Source organism: Lagopus leucura, unplaced genomic scaffold, assembly GCF_019238085.1.
Source record: "Lagopus leucura isolate 7727_CA_CO unplaced genomic scaffold, USGS_WTPT01 Super-Scaffold_100004, whole genome shotgun sequence".
In the NCBI taxonomy this organism is placed as follows: Eukaryota; Metazoa; Chordata; class Aves; order Galliformes; family Phasianidae; genus Lagopus; species Lagopus leucura.
In genome coordinates this window covers 61,484,532-61,505,666 of record NW_024962264.1, presented here as the reverse complement: position 1 = coordinate 61,505,666, position 21,135 = coordinate 61,484,532, and the positions used below count along the sequence as shown (strand labels likewise).

At 39.1% G+C, this 21,135-nt stretch overlaps 1 protein-coding gene across 2 annotated transcripts in view; it reads left to right on the top strand.

The window, feature by feature from the left end:
• The window catches only part of GRK4 (G protein-coupled receptor kinase 4), a 36,166-nt gene that overhangs the window by 1,840 nt on the left and 13,191 nt on the right, over nt 1–21,135 (top strand). The window contains exons 1-9 of one of the 2 annotated variants that reach the window (XM_042870712.1): nt 345–492; nt 10,585–10,671; nt 11,263–11,375; nt 14,612–14,689; nt 15,813–15,913; nt 17,211–17,303; nt 17,799–17,862; nt 18,589–18,729; nt 19,096–19,286. In XM_042870712.1, coding sequence (XP_042726646.1) covers nt 441–492; nt 10,585–10,671; nt 11,263–11,375; nt 14,612–14,689; nt 15,813–15,913; nt 17,211–17,303; nt 17,799–17,862; nt 18,589–18,729; nt 19,096–19,286 — 920 coding nt within the window. In that variant the 5' untranslated portion in view covers nt 345–440. Of the gene's footprint in view, nt 1–344; nt 493–10,584; nt 10,672–11,262; nt 11,376–14,611; nt 14,690–15,812; nt 15,914–17,210; nt 17,304–17,798; nt 17,863–18,588; nt 18,730–19,095; nt 19,287–21,135 lie in introns of those variants that run through there. The other variant, XM_042870713.1, reaches the window with a different exon arrangement.

The window sequence follows — 21,135 nt, the reverse complement described above, 5'->3', positions numbered from 1 at the left end:
GACTCGCCGACCCTCTCCCCCGCCACACTGGGAAAAGCCGGACGAGGCCGAACGAGGTCACTCACTACGTATCCCGGCATGCAGAGCGCAGCGCGCGCCTGGGAGAGGGCGAGTTCTGTCTTGCGATGCCTTCTGGGAGTTGTAGTTCTAAGGGGAGAGGTGCGGGGACGGCGGCGGGGCGGAGCCGGCTGAGGCGGGCGCTTGAGCGATGGTCGGGGCGGGCGCTGCCTGCTCCTTGCCTCCGCCCTTGGGGAGGGGGGAGGCCGGTGCCGGAGCGAGCGGCGGGTGATGGGGAAGAGGCGAGCGCGGCGCTGAGGTCCCGCGGGGCCGGATGAGCGGCGGCTTGGCGTCGCGGCGGTGGCGGGGCTGGAGGAGGGGGCGAAGGAGGCAGCAGGGGCGGCCTCCACTCCGGCTGCCCTGAGGGGAAGGAGCCCCCGACCATGGAAATCGAGAACATCGTGGCCAACACGGTGCTGCTGAAAGCCCGGGAGGGTGAGTGAGAGCGGAGGGGGGGAGGAGGAGGAGGAGGAGGAGGAGGCGGAGGGCGAGGCGAGGGCTGCGGCGGGACGTCCGGGGAGAGGAAGAGGGGCTGAGGTGAGGGGAAGAGGGGCCGGCGGGGAGAGGAAGTGATGGAGGAGGGGGAGAGGGTGGGGAAGGAGCGAGCGAAGGCTGCGGGCGGCGGGGACCCCCGCGGGTGGGGCGGGAGCCGGCCTCGCAGCGCTGCCCTCGGGCACCTGCACCGGGCTGCCGGGCCGAGCGGCGGCCCCGGAGCAACCTTTCCCTCCGCCTTTCGGGCTCCTGCTCCACAGGAGGGTCTCTCCGGATGTGTTTGGATCGTTCGTCTATAGCTCTCGGTTTATTTATGGATGTATGTGTATGTGCGTAAAAGCGGGCTGGGGTTTCTCTGGAAGAGCCTCACGCTTTATCTTGTGTAAGTTCTTCTCTGTGGTGAACGCTGTTGTGTTTTGCATTAATGTAACGTTAGGTGTGTTGTTTTCCGTTGGGTTAATGCTGACAGGCTCTTCCACACAGCACCCTTCTTGAAGGCTTCTCTCTGCTAGCAAACACTTCTGATAGATACAAGACTTCATTTAGCTCTTGGCTGTAGAAAAAAAAAAAAAGTCCCGGAGTATGATTGTACGACTGCTTTTTCACATAAATAACTGTCCATTAAATGGCCACTCAGAAGCCTCTCCAGATAACTTATGTGCTTGGTGTGAAGTCTGTTTTCCAGCTATGAAATGTGCATATTCTTTTTGGATTGGATCCTACTTTTCTTAATTGCATTGCAAAGTCCCATTAGTTCAGTTGAGCTGTTTAAAGTGAGTAAGAACAACAGAATCTTCCCCCTGTATGTTTTGCAAGTTACTCCAACTCTAAATGGGTTTGGCACTTACGCCATGTGTGTATCCAGTTAAATTTGCCTTAAGCAGCAGGAGAGGAAAATCAACTTTTTGGCTTTGAAGTGGTGTTTAAAAACCAGAACAGCAATCGCAGTTTTGGGCTATTTCCCAACCTTTGCTGAAAAGACCACCTCAGACTCGAGGGCATGTTTTGGCTGGTTCCACTGACAGTACATGTCTGTGGTGGTGCTGCCTGGCTTTGGAGTTTGCATTGAAGGGATCTGAGAAATGAAGGGAAAGTGGAATCTGGCTCCAAGCTTTACTGTGCCCAAAGCCTCACCACAAAGAGCGGAGTGGTAATCTGGAGCTGCTTTTAAGTGGCTGCTTAATGTCAGGTTGCCACTTTAGTTAAGGTTTCACTATGTTTAAAGTAAATTACAGTGGTAGAACTGACCAAACAAGATATTTCAATGAAGTAAATGAAACTCTGACAGCAGCTGATGTGAGGATCGGTTCTACCTGGTGTGAAACTTCTAAAATAGTTGTGTGCCTCCAATTGGCCTTTTGTGTAAATGTTCGCAAGAATATTATTTCTGGATTTGAAGCTCCCAAACTCCATTGACTGACTGGCTGAAGCTCTCTTACATTTCCAGGTCTGTGCCCATCTACTTGGAGTGCTTTATATATATCACATTTCTTCAGAATGCTCCCTGAAATGAAATTATCTTCTGTCTGTTGTGCTCCAGCTAGGCTGAGAATGGCTGTTTTGCTCCTGTCAGGGCCATTCACAAAAAGTCCCTTTCCCAGCTCTAGTGTGACATGCTCTGAAGGAAGGAATTTGCAAAGGTGAAGTAGTTTATTTCAGTAAAATACATTCTTTGCTAACAGGGCCTTACAAGTGGGGCAGAAAAGCAGACTGTGGATTGTCTTCCTTACCACCTCCATAATATCTTACTGTAAAGTGTATGGGGAGGTGAGAGAGAGTAGAAAAATACAGACTTACTGTTTCTCATGGAAGTAGGTAAAATAACAGCTTTACTGATTTCCACGTGTAGGCTTGATGCGTGTCAGTAAATCCTTTTCCCAATTCCTCAGCATGTGGAAGACCTGATAAGAGTGTTTACCTGTGTTTCAGTTGTATAAACAAAAGTGATAAGATAGAAAGCACTGTGCTCTTATTTTATAGTTACTGGGGCATGCTGAAAGAATTAATTTAGGCTTTATGGTCTAACTTAATATTCCTTCATAATGAAGTAAGTAGGGAAAACTGTACCCTTGAAAGCATTTTACTGAGTCTTTCAGCCCTATAGGTCTATTCTCTTCCTTTTGCAAATACGGAACCTGAATTAAGTGTGTTTGGCACTTATCGTCTGGTGAGGCTTAATGACAGTTCTGTATTGCCTGGTAAATAGTGCCACATCTAAACAAATCATAACCAAGCACTTACACCAGACCTGACATTCCCTGTTGTGGTCCCAAATCTGTTGTCTAGTTTAGGTGCTTGTACTTCCCCACGTGAATGTTGTTTGCTTGTTGCTATTCTCTAAGAGGTTTGTTTGTATGTTTTTTCTATTTTTAAATCAATTGTTTTAATATAAGCCTGTAATTTTCCAATAATGACTTATAATGTATCTGTAGCAACTACAATACTTCTTTATGCGAAGAAGGAAAGCTGTGAGGATTACTTACCTGCTTTTAATGACTTTGTAAATAATCAAATGCCAGCTATGCACACAAGCGTTAAAGGTAGCTCATAGTACGTCTCTACTACCAGACTTGGTGATAACACAGAGCTCCGTGGTGCTTTATGGATGAAAGATTGAGGAGTCAGGAGCCATAGTGGGAGTTCCCTTTTCCCTCCTCTTTCTTCCAGCTGACCTGCTTGTGCTGACTGTGCTGCCTGCAGTGGGATTTGCCTGCAGGTGAAAGCTGAGTGTGAGGTGTTCTGGGATTCCCTGGCCCACTTTCTTAAGATAAGAGAGCTTCTATGCTAATCCAGCTCCTGGTCCTCATCTTGATTTTTGTGGGAAATCTGTATGAGAGAAAGAAAAAGAGAGAAGTACTTCTAAAGATGAATCCTGTGGCGGAAGAGCACAAGTGAGTCAATTAAAAAAAAAAAAAAAGCAAAAAAAAAAACAAAAAACAAAAAAAACAAGAGATAAAAAAAAAAAGCAAAGCTGAAGTTGATCGTAGGAGCACTGTTGTGCAGGAGCTGAGATACAGAAAACAGTTATGTGACAATGATGTATGAGTTGTGAGACAGTAATTCTCCTTTTGTTATTTCTGTACACAGATTTTTGTGTATTAAATAAATAACATACAGCAACATACGTCTGAATTTTGTGTTAGAGCAGAGGAATTAATGCATTCCTTTTTCCTCTAGCAGAAATGGTTTTGAAATTATTTGAAAAGATGCTACAGAATTTATCCCAGAATTTTATACAGGAAAGTGTCCAAATAATAAATAGACACCAGGTTATTCTGAAAGAAACGTTCAGTGGAAAAAAGCATTTTTCTTATTTCATATTCGCTTTTCTCTTTATACTGGTAGTTTTTATTTTTCACAACCATTTCAGTCATTCCCAGTAAATCTTCTGAGTAGATCTGTAGCCCCACACCCACTTCAGCATCCCTCATGCGGTGTAATGTTTTGAAAGAAATCCATATTTTAAGCAGTTTAAGAGCCTTCCTTTTTCATTGCCTGAAGAGCTCATCTCCAAAGGTACCTCTGGAGGGTAGATCCCTAGTTCCTTTGAAGTCAGTGGCAGCTTACTTCAGGTGGGGATCCATGCCAAGAGTACGTTTCAAATGTACCTGATCCATTTGCATCCACTTGAAAGTACATTTCTAGCGGCCTGGTCAGAGCGGTATGCAAATGTGAGCTGAACCTGCTGTTGGGTGTGTTATATCCTATATGTCATGTTTAGTTAAAGCAGATTAAGATTGTACCTCAATCAGAAGTGGCGTTGCTCAATCAGTAGCTCTTGGTTGTGTTGGTTCAAGCCTGTGATGGCAGAATGGGGTCAAGTGGTTTGTAGGTAGCTGAAAGCTAATCTAGGATGCAGAGATTCTTATGGTGGGTTTGTTTTATTATTATTATTGGTTTTCTTCAAAAGGAATTTTCCAAGCATTAGCAAGTTCCTGCCCACTGGTAATCATTGGGTGCAGCTCCAAGATGGAAGTAGCAGGAACCTTTCAGGAACCTTTCAGTAACAGTGTAGTCGCAGTTAAAGCTCATCTTGAGGAGTCTTGTTTTTGGATTGAAATGTATTGATTTAGCTCTGCAGAAGAAATAAGCATTCCACTCAAATTGTGTGTTTGGTCTGTCTAGGTTTAAAAAAAAAAAAAGCCTGAAATAATTCTGCAAAGCGAAGTAATTCTTACTTATGCTTGCAGTAAAAGATATTCATATAGTACTGATGACACACAGGCAGATGTCCTGTAGTGTAGATACTTGAAACTTGGAATAAAATTCTAAGTAGATTGCTTTGTTCACTGCAGCTTGACTATCTAAAATGTACGGTTATTCAAGGACTGTGGGCAAGTGGGGAACAAAGGTGTGCTCATACCAGGATTTCACTCTTCAAAGTCCATTCACCAGTAGCAAATGCAGATCTTAACGCGAGTGCTGTGAGTTTTTGCAGTTGCTGTTATTCCTGTCTGTTCTTCCCTTATTTGCCTCTTGCATTCTATTGCACTCCCTTATTGCATTGTGTTTTAAATTGCTGTAAACTCATTGTGGCAGGAAACATGTCTTCCTGTGTTTGTACAGAATTATGCACAATGTCTGCCTTTTTGTCCTTTATTAAACGAACTGTGTGAAGAATGCATGTGGGCATATTGGAATCTAAATAATTACATTTACTAAATAAACATAACATGAGAGGTCTCTTGATACGCACTGCTGCTTGGGTTGTTTCACATGTAGCAGTAGTAACTAGAGGATTTGCAGTCTGCTGAAAGGAGTTTTGATTCTTTCCCTTTTAATGCAGTCCTGAGATCAGTGCGTACTGTTGTGATAAAGAACCCTTCCTTGTTCATCAAGAGTGCTCTGTAAAATTGGAGTCTTCTTACTGTTGTTATTGTTGTTTTTTTCCCTAGCAAACTGTTCACTGAATTACTGGATGATCTTAAAGGTCCCTTCCAACCCAAACCATTCTACAATAATTGTTATAGACTTGTTACTATGTTGTTTGACTGCAGGGTTAAATGGATAAATTCCAGCTCAGCTTAGTTGCATTTACTTGAGTTGGTACAAGACTTTAATAGATCATTGTTGAAGAAAGGTAGAGACTGTTCAACATGTATGCACTGGCATTCCATAACATGCATGTGATTGCTGGAATTGTATACAGGGCTTATGAGAAGAACCATTTCAAATGGTTCTAGCCTTGGAAGCACCAACTGATGTTACATACAATCTAGATGCATATTTTTGCAGCTTGATACGTGTGACTGTAGCTGCTCACAGTGTTACTGCTCTGGCAGTCAGTTGTGCAAGAGCACAGAAGGCTTACCTCTCTGGAATCCATCTCAAGGCATTTGAATACAGATGTGTGAGGAATATTTTTTAAATGTTGTAACAATCTGTGGGTATCTTTTAGGTGTTTATGTATTGATCTACTTCAGTTTTTTTCCTTCTGTTGGTGGTCAGAGGTGCCTTGGCCTTTATAATGCTGAAGAGTTCGGTGCCTTCCTTGCCCTGAAACCTGAGTTTTTAGCTGGAGGATTCAAGTATACTTGCTGAAATAAGAGCCAGCCAGATACATGTATTGTACTTCTGCAGAAAACTTTTTTTTTTCTTTCTTAAGCTTAGTAGAAGATGCCACTTCGATAAACCCAGTTGTTAAGCAGCAGACTGGCTTGTATTTGCTGAGCCCTCAGTCCCTTGACAAAGGACCTACTCCATGGAGGTGGGGGTACCCTGCAAAGCGGGGCTGTGTGGGCTGCCTCTGGAGCTGCAAGCATTTCAGTGAAGTGATGTGTGTGAACTTGCCTCCTAGCCTGAGTCAGCAGCAGTCTTTTATGCTTTTAGTGTTTACCATTCTGATCTGAGGACCTGAGATGTTGGTTCTGTGGTGTTCTGTGCCTTCAAGGTGAATTTTGCCCAGTAAAGGCATGCCATCCAGTGGGTTAATTAACATGCAGTGTTTACAAACAACTTTGTAGCATAAGGCCTTCATTGAGCTTGAGTATTTTGATTCTTTAGTGAAAGGCTTCAATCCTTTGATAAACTGTTTGGAGGAAGGTGCAGCTGTGTGTAGGAGGGGGCTTGAGTTCACAGCAGTTTAAAGTCTTGTAGGAAACTTGCCTGCATCTTGCTGTGGGACAGGCTTTTTATAAGGATCAGTATGTACCTGGGCTATTCTCACACATCTTGCTGTAGCTGTACCTGGGCTATTCTCACACATCTTGCTGTAGCTGATGTAGAACTTCCACATCAGGGTTGGTTTTTTTGTTGGTTTTTTTTTTTTTTTTTTTTTTTTTTTTTCATTTTCCATTGAACTGCTTAAATGATTTATAGAGCTAAGGGCTCGCTGTGGGTCCTTGGTGCAGTTGTGTGCTCTCAGAGTTCATCTGGGTGTGACCCAGCAGGAATTTCTTAGCCAGTATCTGACAATCTGGTTTGTGGAATGAGTTTTGCAAGAATGGTGTTGTAGCAATCACACCCCTGGTGTGCTGTGTGCTTCTCAACCAAAGCGATGCTTTGCTTGTCCTTTGCAGGCTGGGAAGCTGAAGCTGGGTGGCTGCAGAGCAGCTCAGTGGTAGAATGTCAGTGGCAATGAGCTGCTGAATCTTATCACATACAGTCTGTGTGCTTTGATTAGCCAAAGACAGGACAATTCTTCTCATGATCTTTGTTCTGTAGGACAGAATTCAAGTTTTCTATCTCTGTCTCAAGGAAGACTGGCTAATGATGTTCAGTGAGCGTTGTGCTCAGTGAAATGGAAGCCTCAGTGCAAACCTTGTCCGTAAAGAAGATCACTGTGGCAAGTCTATCCAATGACTTGAAGAACATTCTTAATTGTCTAAATGTATTTCCACACCAGATTGCTTTGTTTTGCTGCAGCAGGTTCTTTTTTTTTGGCAATTATTTGTGCTTTTACTGCTGAATAAGCCAACCAGCTTATGTGTTTTTCAGCTGTTACTTTGAAGATTTAAAAAAAAAAAGTTGAAAAACTGAAAGCAAATTAATTTTCATATAACTAACTGAATTTATCATGTACTTTTTTAAGAGGCAAAAACGTGAGGAAGTGAATGCTGAAATTCTAGCTCTAACAAGTAAGTAGCGTAGGAGAAAACAAGTTATTACTTATGTACATGAAAATACAAATGTAAAGTTTCCTTATTGTGTTGCTGCATCCACCCTTCTTTTTATAAAAGATGAGTCGCTGTAATTGCTGGCCAGAACGGTGCAACTTGCATCTGAAAGAGAAAGAGTGGTAATTCATCTGAAACACGTGGGTTAACCATAAAGCAGGCTGATCTAATGGCTTTCTTGCTGCTGTGTTGCAAAGCGAGCAGTTGATCTTTTGTCTAGAATGAGGTTCCAAATAGAAGCTCTGTGTGAAGACACTCTTAAAAACCACAACTGTTACTTGACTTGACTCTTGTTTTAAATTACCTCAGGAACGGGAAAGTGGTTTTGTTTTCTTTTTCCAATTGGGGAATAATATGACAACTAAATTGACTTACTGGGCAGCATTTACCAGAAGAGGCGATCTTATCTGTGGGCGACACATGCATCTGTGCACCTTCTTTAAATTACTGAGTGGTAAAGACTTTTCCTTCTTATTCCCTTTAAATCTTAAGGTCAGTGCAGAGCAGAGAGAAAGCATATATTTATTTGATTCTGATGTATCATTACTAAAGTTCTCTTTATTGAATCACAGAACAGTTTGGGTGGGAAGGGACCTTTAAGTACATCTAGCTCCAACCCCTGCTGTAGGCAGGGATGCCTCCCTCTAGACCAGGTTGCTCGCAGCTCCATCCAGCCTGCCCTTGAATTCTCCCAAAGAAGGGGCATCCACAGCCTCTCTGTGCAACCTCTTCCAGTGTCTCACCACCCTCACAGTAAAGAATTTCATTCTTATATCTAGTCTAAATCTATCCTTTTCCAGTTTAAAGCCATTTCCCCTTGTTGTGTCACTTCGTGCCCTTACAAACAGTCCCTACCCACTGAATTCTAGAAGATGGTAAAAACTGTACTAGAGTGTATGGTCTCCTGCAGAATGAAGTTCATAAAGGTCATGTAGTGACCAGCTTGCCAAATATTTGTGGTGACACATAGCAAGCAATCTTTTGTGTGTTGGATTTGAAGTATAATGCACAAATTCTTCTTTTAGTACTATTTTTCATTAGTCATGCTTCAGAAAATGACTTACATGTATATCTTGGTTTGGTTTTGACTACGCATGCATCACAGTTTGGTTTTATTTTTTTCCAAGTGCTATGAATTTAGGTCAGTTTATCTTTCTTGGTTCTGTACCCACCATGCTGTGTCATGCACAAATGAGTCCGTGTTAGCATGATTTGGGCATTGTTGGAATAATCTGGGCATGGTTAATGGTGTGGTTAGAAATCAGGTTAATGCTTCAGAATAATGTTTTTTCACGCTCCTGTATCGATTTATACCCTGTCCTTTTCTGTTTGGTGTCTGTGTACAGGCTGTCAGAGTTTGGTATTCCTTGATTTTTGTCTGTGTTCAGTTCTGTTAGAAGTGCACCTTTGCTCTGAATTGTTGGTTTGTTTTTTTTTTTCCAAGCATATTAAACTATTTTTCTTGACCATCAAAAATACTTTGTTGAAATGATAGGTGTTTACTTTAATGATGCTGGTAATATCACAACTTCATCTTTCCTTCTGGTACTGCAAAAATACACACAGATGTATCTGTGTTCTAAAGTATTTCAGAAGGTGAAGGACTTGCAAAGCAACATTAGGAAGTGAGAGTGCGGAAATGTTAGGAAATGAGAGGTTTTTAGGCAGTAAGTATCAGTTCAGAGAATCTCTACAAGCCAGCTTTTAAGGTTTTGTGTTCCTAATTCCTTATCTGTTGATTTTGGAATTGAGGATGTCGTGTTGCAGCAGCAACAAAATGACCAGCGGTCTCAGCACAGATCAAGTGTGTTTTGCTATGAACTAAGGTCCAGTGAACTGCAACATATTGAACTGCTGTGACAGCACTGGTGGAACTAAGATGTATACTAGAGGGCTCTTTTATCTGTTTTATTATTCTGAAGGTATTAGTTCCTTTCTAACGATTTAGACTTAACGGTACTGTTTGCTGCTTGGTTTCTATTCAGGTTACACAGGGTAACTCCCTTCCTCTCTCTCCCATTGTGGTTAACAGTATGTGTTGCTTTGGTGCAGTTAGAAAGTGAGTCGGTGTTTTTGCTGCTATTCTGTCATGTGGAAATGCATCTGGCCGTATCGTTTAACAAAATCTCTTAGAATATTCTGCAGCACAAAAATTTGTCTTCCGTTGAAATGTTTTGCAATGAGAAATTTTTCTGTTCCTGTGTGTGTGCTGCCATTTTGAGAAGTGTGCTTATCTTCTGCAAATGCTTTTGGCCTTTTCAGGTCAAAGTGATGTGTAAACTTTCAATATGAACACAGAAAATGGTTCTCCATAATGCATTAGCTTCCTAATTGGAAAAATACTGATGATTTTTAAAATCAATTTAAAACTGGTACTGAAACCTGAAGCATTGAAGAGGTCTGGATACTACAGCAGTTAAGTTTTGTCTGCTATCATGTCTTCAGTGATGATCTATTATTATTATTACCTTCACTGTCCTCAAAAAAGTGCAACTTGTTTATCTAAAAATGTATTTTAAAGCATATTTATTTTATTCCATGACTGTAAGGATTTCTTTTCTTCACCAAGGTTGAGACATAACTCCCACATTTTTTGTTTGTTTCTGACTTTACTGATATTTGCAGTTCTCAAAATTTGTATTCACTTTTTCTTTGCGGAGTTTCTTTATGTGCACAGTTAAAATGCAGAATCTTTCTGTTGCAAAAAACCCGAAAAGAACAAAAAAACCCTGTACTTGTAGTACTTAGATAAAAGTTCCTCTATGTCAAGTTTGTTACTGGCTTGGATGTCCTCGAAGATGAGGTTTCTTTTCAGACAAGAAAGCAGTTGGACAGATCATGACCTGATGTTATGCTGTCTAGAATTGAAACATACTCTGAAGTCTTGTTTTACACTGATTTTTGCATTTTTTTCTTCTAGGCAAACGGAGTGGACGTAGTAAAAAATGGAGGGAGATGCTGAAGTTGCCGCCTGTTAGTCAGTGTGAAGGTATTAGATGCTCAATTGGTGAGTGTCCTGTAGAGCAGTGTGAGAAGGAAAGGTAGGAGTATGCTGCTGTTAAATGGGAGACTGCTGTCTTGCTTTCAATGTAGATTAGAAAAGAAATACCAAAAAAAAGAAACCTGCCACAGTTGTAAATGAGCATTTATGAAAAGATACAAGCTGTATCATAGCTCTGTATTTCTTAAAAGAAACTGCTCATGGAAGATAAATTCACAAAACCATGAACTAAAAATGGAAATCCTTATTGTAGTCTGAATGACGTGGAAATATCTTCTTTCTTTTGTCTTAGTCTTATAGTAATTTTCTAATCTGTTCTGTTTTTATTCTATGTTCCTTCTTTGCAATAATCTTGTTTGCTTTGGCATTGCTGTTTCAGAGCATTCTCTATTTCTAACCTTGTCCTGAATGAAACTTCAGTGAAGCATTTGATTTTTGTTATTTCTAAATGTGAATAGCCTATAATAGACAAATGTGCTTGGAAGAATGTTTAAGTATTTGGGGAATAATTGCAACTCTTTTCGTTGCTGTCATTGTTATGGGAGTAAGATCTTGCTATGGGAAAAGATAAACATTTATTTCTCATCTTTTTCTCAGAAAAAGATTATAACCAGCTTTGTGACAAGCAGCCGATAGGAAGACTTCTCTTCAGGCAGTTTTGTGATTCCAGACCAGACTTGAAAAGATGCATTGAATTTCTGGATGCAGTGGTAAGCAGTGAGAACTTAGACATAAATAAAAAAGTTTGGTGGCGGTTTGGGGTTTTTTTTTTTGGACATAAAGTTTGAATTTTTGTATGAATTTTGGCTGAGATAGAATTGATTTATTTTTGTAGTAGCTTTAGATCCTATGTTTTGGATTTGTGGCCAAAACGCTGTTGGTAAGACACATATCAGTATTATCTATCTGATGTTTATGCAGCATCAAGGTCTTCTGTTTGTCAGTCTGCACCACCAGAAAGTAGTCTGGTGATGCTCAAGAAAGGAGAGGCACCTGGGAAAAGTGACCCAGCAGAGAGGAAATTGTTTGCTCTAAAATCTCTGCAGTTTTAGCATGGTCAGAAGTATAGGCATGATGGGATCATGCTGTTGTCTTCTTGAACCTGAAAGGGTGTGTTTACAATAAGTCTAACTTATGCGGACTTGAAAATGTTGCTACTGCCATGGAAGCCCAAGACTGGTCAGACATTGCTAATTGTAAAAATATACGGAGGTGAGTATCTAGGGAACTTTGGAAGGAGGGAAATCAAATTCTAGAGAGCAAGGGAAAAGGAAGTGTTTTGGCTTGATCCGTCTGCATCTTGGTATCTGACTGTAAAGAGTGAGGGGAAAGAGGAAGTGTGCCCACAGCCATGTTTGGTAAAAAACAAAACACAACCTCACACTGCATCCACATGGGGGAGGAGAACACAGTGTGTAGAGTATGTGTGTATACAACTGTCCTTAGGAGAAGAGTGTATAGCAGATCAGAGCATTTATTCTGTGCATTTCCCTCACAATTAAACCAAGGTCTGTGAAATACAATACGAAATTGAGATTGCTGTCAAAATAACAACTTTCCCACTCATTTTTGTTCTAATTTATGTTCAGGGACCAGATGATTGAAGATAGAAGTAGGGAAGTACTGCTGCTTACACACATAACAATTTACACTCTGAGAATGTGAGATGATCCTGAAAGATGCAGGGTGTAAGGAAGCACACGAGGTTATTGCCATGCCCCCACTTCTGCATATCTCCCTTTTTCCTTCACACTTGGTCAGCTTAAAGAAACTTTTGGTATGAAATGAGAAGTAGAATTGCCTTCTATTTGTGGTCATTTGGTATCCATTTTCTTTTATAGAATCCCAAATAATATTTATTCTAGTAAAGTAAAAAACATCTTATTTTCATTCTGCGTGATGACTGACAGTAGTAACTGTTTTCCTCTGGTCAATGAATCTTTGTGCAATGAGGCCTATATTCCAGGTACATTTCGCCATCATTTTGTGACTCTTAGCAGCATTTTCTAGCACCAAATTCTAGAGACCAATTTGTCACCGGTATGCATAGAATGAATTAAATGGAAGTCCAGAACAGTGGAGCTAAGTATTGTTAGGTGTACATAAACAGAAGCCATTGATGGGCAGCACGCAGTGTAGAGAGCACTGACAAATGTGGATGTGATGTTATTGTTACAACTTCTGTATGTACTTTTCATCCCTACAGGTTGCTTATGTAAGGTGTAATAGAATCTTAAACAGTATAAAAGGGAAAAAGTGATGTCTGTGAGGCATCATTGTCTTTGCTTAGCAGATGCCATTTTTTCAGGTGGAATTGTTTCAAAGAAGTAATTTCGTTTTACAGTAATTTAATAGTTTGAGTAGTTTTAATGTGCCTGTGGATTGTAATGCTTTTGTGAATGTAACGAAGTCTGACATGGCTGAGATAATCTGATGTAAGGGATGACTTTGTGATTTGCTTTTCCTTTTTCAAACTTCCATTTGACAAATCATTGTGAAGAAGAACACTTGGGAATCATTGAAAAGAGAAGTCTCGGAAGAGCTAGGATAACCTCTAATCTGAGTCTCATCATCTGAAAGCTAGTCTGCTCTCTCGGTCAAGAAAGTGAGATGTAGTGCCTGCTACCCCTTCTGGATGATCCAAATAGCCTGATTTTATTTTCTGGACTTTTAATCTCCATTCTCTTGTATAAAGCCATATGATTTCAGGTGCATGTTAAATTTAGGAGGCCAAAATGACAAGATTAAAGTGGTACTTTGTCTGCGTGCTTTGAGTACTAAGCTTGGTAAGCTTTAATTCTTGGGAAGGTGTGACCTTGAAGTCTGGAGTAAGCTTGTGGCTTCCCAGAAAGAAGGGTTGTGAAATCGTTGAATAAAACCAACAAATTCAAAGGCAGAATTAGCTATCCAATCATTAAGTGACTCATTTCACTAGTTGGGGACAGGGTTACTCAAGTATGAATAAGAATGGAATAGCAACTCAGACTTCCCTCTCAAGCTGTGTGAGTAACAGAGGTTAGCTGACAAGTCTCTTAAACTTCCTTTTAAATTACAATATCAAGTTTAAAACAGTATTTCAACAGTATTAGCATAACTGAAAATGTTGAAAGTGGAAAGTGCTGTGGTTGAGTAGCAGGTCAGAAAAGTTAAGCTTGTTTGGTAGTTGAAGAAGAATTCCTTACCATTAGACTTGAATGTTCTGGAATTCAAGTAGCAAAACCATTGGCTTGCAGTTGTTTTGGATTGAAATGTGTTGGATTGGCTGATACCATAATGTCTCATCAGAAGATGATGCTGATGGCTTTATAGTGAGTCAGTGTGGGTTAGCTGATTGATTGCAGAAATGAAGTTGAAGGATTCTGTTATTTCCAGTATGGTGTTTATTTTTTCTTTAACTGTCACTTCATGGATGCTTTAAAAAGGTATATGGCTTCTTTTTCACTGATTAGGTCAATCACTTGGAACTTACTCTGAGGCTCTTAATGGCTGTTGATTTTTAATGAGTGTCATAATAAACGGTGGTTATGTGTGATGCACTCCTCCATTCTGGATGCCTGCTGTATTTTCTTTGCTCTTACATGCATGGCTTCACATTTAGAGATCTGAAATAAGCTTTGAGTTGGATCAGCCTACCAAGCTAACACAGGTTGCTGTTTGAGATTGTTACGTTTCAGTTAATCTTTCCCCAGATTTTGTGTTATCTTTAAATGTTGTAACTTCTGATGTCTGCTTCTAGATTATTCCTTAGAATGACTTGTAGTTGCCAGTCCTTGTAGATTTTCAGTACTCGTATGTTTAATATTTTCTTTCTAAAAGTAGTTCCTATGGAATAAATTTAATGGGATCCTTTATTTCCCATTACACTGGTAGCTTTTCTTATTTGTGATTAAAATTTAGCTAGCATAAGGTAAAAGAAACTAAACATAATGTTATTCTATTCCCATAGGCAGAATATGAGGTATCTTCAGATGAAAAGCGCATAGACTGTGGCCTGAAAGTCTTGGAGACCTACTTCACTAACGGGGTCAGTGCAGTGTGAGATGTGCATCAGATACGTGTCAATGTGCCGGAAGCTTCTGACAAGCTGCACACCGAAGTAGTTGCTTTGTTTGTTACTAAATTGACTTTTAATTTTCATTAGTCCAATTTTTGGCTTTCCAAAATTGTGAAACTTACCAGCTTGTGTTGAAACCTTTACCAGTCCCTGCTTTTACAATTATTGCCATTAGGATTTACTCACGTATTTCCAAATTAAAATACTGCTGTTAAGTAAGTATGTATTTTTTAAACATACAGCAAACTTGTTCAGCATCTGAAAAAGGCTGATTAGCAACCTAGCTAGAGGTTTTTAGTTTAAGGACATGGGAATTAGGAATTTTTGAAATTCTTAGAATTTTCATTTCATTTTTCAATGTTTGTTGGATTACTGCAATTTTTCAGAATTGCTACAGGTCCTTCCAAAGTCAGATGATGTGGGTTTTTTTTCCTAGAACATTATGTTTGTCGTCTTGCATGGAGATCATTCAGATCTAACTTTTAGCATATTATTAAATCAGATTTTTTCAAGATTTGTTCTCTGATGTATGATGGAGGCTTTTCTATTGATATGTAATAGCACATTTGCTTTCTATATTAGTTTCTTCTTCTGCTTCTCTTGATTTGGCCCTCTTGAAAAGGCCTTGCCCCACATTAATACCTTTTTTGCTGCTTTAGAAGCAGATTCTGGGTTTACCATTATCCCCTCAAATATTTTCTTTGGGGCTATCATAATTCACATGCTGTTTTGGTGAAAAACATTTTGGGCTCGTTTGAAATCATGTCCCAGACTGGGTGTTTCTGTTCTCTCCATTCCATCCTTCCAAAGCAAATAGGTAACTTACTTACTTTTGTGGTGGTAGGCCTACCAAAAGAAAAAGAAAATTGTTGCATTATAGCCAAACTTGTTTCTCAGGTTATTGAAACAGAAATGCATTGAATGTTATTGCAGTTCTTAACTGGGGGGACAAAAAAAAAAAGACTTTCTTAGTTTCCTTGTTAGCCAAAACATTCCTTTTCTTTTCCTGAAGCAGAACTTTTACTCATTCTACTAATTACAATATTGCTTTTATTGTTGCCTTTTTTTATTTATTGTTTTTTTTTAAATTAAGTCTGCAGCACACTTGCCAGAAATACCTCAGGAAACAGTAAATGAATGTAAAGCAAGACTGGAAGAGAACCCTTCTAAAGATCTTTTTGTGGATTGTACTAGGTAGGTTAAAATGCACAGTACTATGTTTTAATATCACAAGGTGAACTTCTGTTCCAGAGACAGATGAAAGGTGAAATTATTACTCCCAGAAGTGTGTCTCTGACATGAGTGTAGGTGAAAGATTTGAAACAGATTCATTAAAAGGACTGAGTTTCTTTTGTAAATTATTCATTTGCTTTTTTCTTTAAGAGTTTTTTTCTTAATGCTATTTTTGCTGAAGTCTCTTGAAGATCTAATGCTATTTTATCTGTTAACAAGTAATATGCTTTAAGTGAGAATGCTATTTCATCATTATATATTTTACATTTGAGTGTGCTCTCTTCCACGATGAAAGCATTTATAAAGAATAAAGTTGTAAATTGGCGTGTGAAAGGTTTGTGAGCAGTGTTAGACAATTCATGGTTCTGGAAAACAGGTTAATTATTCTTCCCCTAACATGACTGATTAGAGGATTGATTATGATACTTATCGCACACAGACTTTGTTCTGAAATCATGCAGCAACATTTCACACAGCTGCAGCAGTGAAGGCTTTTCTTGGAGGAACGATACCTGTTTACCAGTGTTGCATGTCTTTGGAAAGCCTTCATGTTTCTAATATTACTGGTTTTTCAAGGCATGCTTGATCACGTCTGGAGGCTTACAACATGTTTTGTCACTGCTTGGGTCATCACCGTGGCAACAAAAATAAGTGTGCTTTATAACTACCTGAGATTAGAAGATTGAAAGGGATGTGTCAGAACAGCTACTAAAACATGTCTCAAATGGAAGATCTGTCTTTCCATTGTCCAGTAAATGTCTGCATATGGTTTGAATGACTTGTGTTCCTAATTACCATGGTGTGCTTAGTTTAAGAGGGAAGCAATAAAGATGCATGGAATTCAGATTTGCATGTGTTATTTAGTATTCCAGTTTCAAACCATAGAGTGAAACTTCACTCATCCAAGTCAAAAGGACGTATAAAATCTCGTAGATCCTTTCCTGTAAATACCTTTCGTAGGTCATATTTTGGGGTCATAATTGCATTGTGTAGCTGCTGGTTGGCTGATGTTTAGGTGGGCTTGAAGACAGATAATGTGAATACAGTGGTTAAACTTCCTGATTACTGTACGTAGCAGTTATTTTGGCATTTACTAGTGGTCTGGCAAGGAATAGTTTCCTATGATTGCAGCTCATTTCGAGACATCTAGGTTAAAACCATTAGTAAGTGCAGTGACAGTGTTTCTGCCTGCTGCTACACTAATTACGCTGATCATCAGTTTTTCAGTGCAAGTCTGAATTTATTTTCCTGTTGCTAGAATTGTCCATGAATACCTGAGCAGGAGACCTTTTGAAGCTTACCAAGAAAGTGTGTATTTTTCCCGGTTTTTACAGTGGAAATGGCTGGAGAAGTAAGTGTACTTCAGTAACTTTGATGTTATAATTCTGTTAGGCTTTCTGAACTGTTCTGCTTGTTACACAATGCCTGTTAGAAAAATCATGATCTGAAAGACAAGATTCAAGGATGACTCTGGGACAATGGAAGTGTTGATGAGCTAACTGAAGTATTTGTTCAAGAGTCTTTATGCAGTGAATCTGCATAAAGTAAATGCGAATTTATTGTTAAGTGTGTAATGGGATACCAATCTTGGGAACTCCCGTTAGTGTTTAGCTCCATATTTGGTTTAAATAGTATTTACTGACAGAACGGAACCCATATTTCCAGTCAGAATTCCCCTCTCGTTTTGAATTCAATTTATTATGTGCTATCTTCATGAAGTGAAGGCAACTGTTATTCAGCCAGATGTTAAAGAACAGGAAGGGCAAATTGAAGACAGATTTTGGGGTGGAAAGGGGTCTGCAAATTCTTATGATTCTTGTTGCATTATTTGTTTCCTTCTTATCAGGCAACCAGTAACCAAACACACGTTTAGGCATTACCGAGTTCTTGGAAAAGGTGGATTTGGAGAGGTGAGTACAGAGGCATTTTTCTGTGAGGCCATCCTTAAAGGTTAATACAGAGGAAAAGTAGGTTTAACTCTTGTCTCTAACAGTCTAAATTTTGATGTCAACTGGAGAACTGTCATTGATCTAAAACACTTCAATGTGCTAGTCTCAATATTGTAGGTCATGCACAAAGCTGGAGGAAACTGCCCCATCTATTGCAATAATTCCTTCTGTTTAAATTTTTTAATTTAATTGGTGATGAGAGCATAGTTTTGTTCCTACCTAGTAATTATGAGTTACATTCCTGAACTCAGTGTGAAAACCTAGATTTATTTCACTCTGTTTATAAGGCTCTGTTTTTTTCTCGATGTTACAAATGTATCTCTGTTTTGAAGGGACAGGACGATTACTAAACTAACCTTTCTTCTCCTTGAATATGATGTGGATGTTAGTCCTATGTCCTGCAGTTTCCAAAGTCAAGAGTTTCATCAACACAGGATCTGCAGTTTTACTGAGCTTTAGCAAAAAGCGTTGGCTCCTGTGTAACCTCTTTTCTGCTTCTGTTACAGTTTTTGTGACCCTCTTAAGTTGTTTGGGTGAAAGTACTTAATAGATACTTACAGACCCCTTATTTTTCTGAAATTGTTTATTAAGAGCTTGGGGAAAATAAAGCAGAATAAATTTTGGTGTGTGTGTATATACGTATGCATAAAGTTCACGTCTCTTACATGCTTTCCGTCTCCTTTCTAGGTGTGTGCTTGTCAAGTACGTGCAACAGGAAAAATGTATGCTTGTAAGAAGCTAGAAAAAAAGAGAATAAAGAAGAGGAAAGGAGAATCCATGGCTCTAAATGAAAAAAGAATTCTAGAAAAAGTGAATAGTAGGTTTGTAGTAAGTATCTACTTCTAATCTTGTTCTTGTGAGTTTGTGTGGCATTGTTTGCTCAGTTTCAGTCTTTTCAGGGGCTTATGGGCATGACATTTTGTAATTGATTTTGAGAATGTGTGACTGCAAAGATAAATGATTGGTGTAATAACCAGAATTGTATGTGATAACGAACAGTTCTGTGCAGAGTTTTTGTAGGTGGACGTCCCAAGGTGTAATCTTACTGGGCAGTAACAGCTCTCTGGTTTGCTGGTTTATTCATATTTGCTTTTTTAAACGACTTCATATTTTGCTTATATTGGAAGAAGGATCTGAGAATTGTATTGGCGTTAGAGTGAATAATGGTTGTCATCTCCCTTCTGTTCTTTTTAGGTTAGTTTATCCTATACATACGAGACAAAAGATGCCCTGTGTTTAGTGTTAACCATAATGAATGGAGGGGATTTGAAGTTTCACATATATAACATGGGAAATCCTGGCTTTGATGAAGAAAGGGCTATTTTCTATGCTGCAGAACTGTGCTGTGGTCTGGAGGATTTGCAGAAGGAGAGAATTGTTTACAGGTCAGTACAGTCTTCTGTAACTCATACCTTGGCATCACCATGTCTGTTCAGCATTGAACATACAAATTATTTTTTGTTAAAATGAGCTTGTACTTCAACTTCACAGTAATTTGTAATAGTCTTTTTGACATTCTTCAGACTTACTAATATTTGTCATCTTACTGTTTATTCCAGTCCTGATACCTGATATATCCTAAAACATTAAAAACAATTGCAAAGTGATAGAAAATTATAAACCAAATTAATTATCAATACAAATAAATAAATACTTTTTGGGAACATGGCATTGCATGTCCATTCTAAAGTAGATGTTAACAGGAGATTGAAGTGCTTTGCTGCCTTGCTTGGTAGGTAAAAGGGTAAAAAAGTTAGTCTTGCATAATGCTAATGTAGTGAGCCTTTTCTGTCCTCAGTATGGAAAATTAACATACCTACACAGCAGTCAGTCTCATGGAAAGTGCAGAACCACAGAATAAATCAGGCTGTTTATGCATTGTTCCCTAAAGAGATTTGGCCAGTCTTGCAATGATGTGCAGTGTATTTTGGCAAAAGGGAAGAAAGGGTAAATTTAAGAGTCTTGGTTTTGCTCATTGTTCTCATGTGAATCAGCTACAAGCAGGTCATTTCATGTTTCCCAAACAAGTAATTGTTTAAAAACCAAAACCCAAACCCACAGCCCTTGTGTTCAACTTGTTAGCAATTTGCATACTAGATAATCAAACACCTTGAATCCTAGCATCGTCTCTAACTGCTTACTTTGGAGTGGTCTTGGAGTCAAAATGTGTCCCTTTTTTTGTGCTATTATGCAACTGATTTCTAATTATTAGAAATTGGTATGTGCTGCTACAAATTGAGGAAGCAGAAAAGTAGTTTCACAAGCAGCTCCTGAGTGAAATTGCATCTTCTAAGATTTTTTTTTTTTTAGTCCTCATCTTATAATGAAGGACAAAGAGACAGTGCAGGTGTTACCAACTGAATAATCTGTACTCTCAGGGGGAAGAAGAAAGGGCTTAAATTTAATCATAATACCTGAAGGCATTATGTCATTATTTAAACAATTAGGTATAGAACATAGTGAGGGGGTTCCTGCCCAAAATGTAAACAGATTAAAGGTGACTCTGGTTATACGATGTCAGCTCAAATGCATTTGAGGGCTAAATTTAGAAAATGGTTGGATAATTTTATGTTCTCTGTAGAACTATTTTTGCCCTACTCCTATTAATAAAGAATGACCAACTTCATGCAAAAGTCTTGTTTTTTCTTCTTTGCTAAAAGTAGGTTTTTTTATCCTGATCTAGATTTTTTTGCCTCATATTTCTTTATTTCTTTTTGTATAGTCTTTTTAGGAGCATTGTGTTAAGTTCTACATTTTTATAATCATAAACTGAAAAAGGATCATAGAAATAATCTATCACTAATTGCAATGACATCTTATGTGATTGAAATCCTCTGTAAGTGTCTTAAAGGCAGTGCACTTAGAAATCGGTACATGACTGTGTATGATTGATGAACCAAAAGGGTTGGAAAAATTGGCCATAATTATAATTTCTTTAGTGAGAATAAAATTCTGGTAACCTGCAGTCATAATGTTGTGGGGGACAGAACCACCTGAGCTATATCTTCGTTGATGCTGCAGTTTGTTCTCCTGTGGAGGTAACTAATATTTGTTTGTTTTCTGGAGCAAGGAGTGTTCTACTCTGGCTGTTTTATAAATATTTGATACTGATAAGATCACGGGACCTATTACAATATTCATTCTCTAGCTTTAAAGAAGGAATTTTAAATGAAACTATCTCTGAAGGTAAACAGCATAAACTGTTAAAGCAGCTAATTCTTCTATTGAAAATAT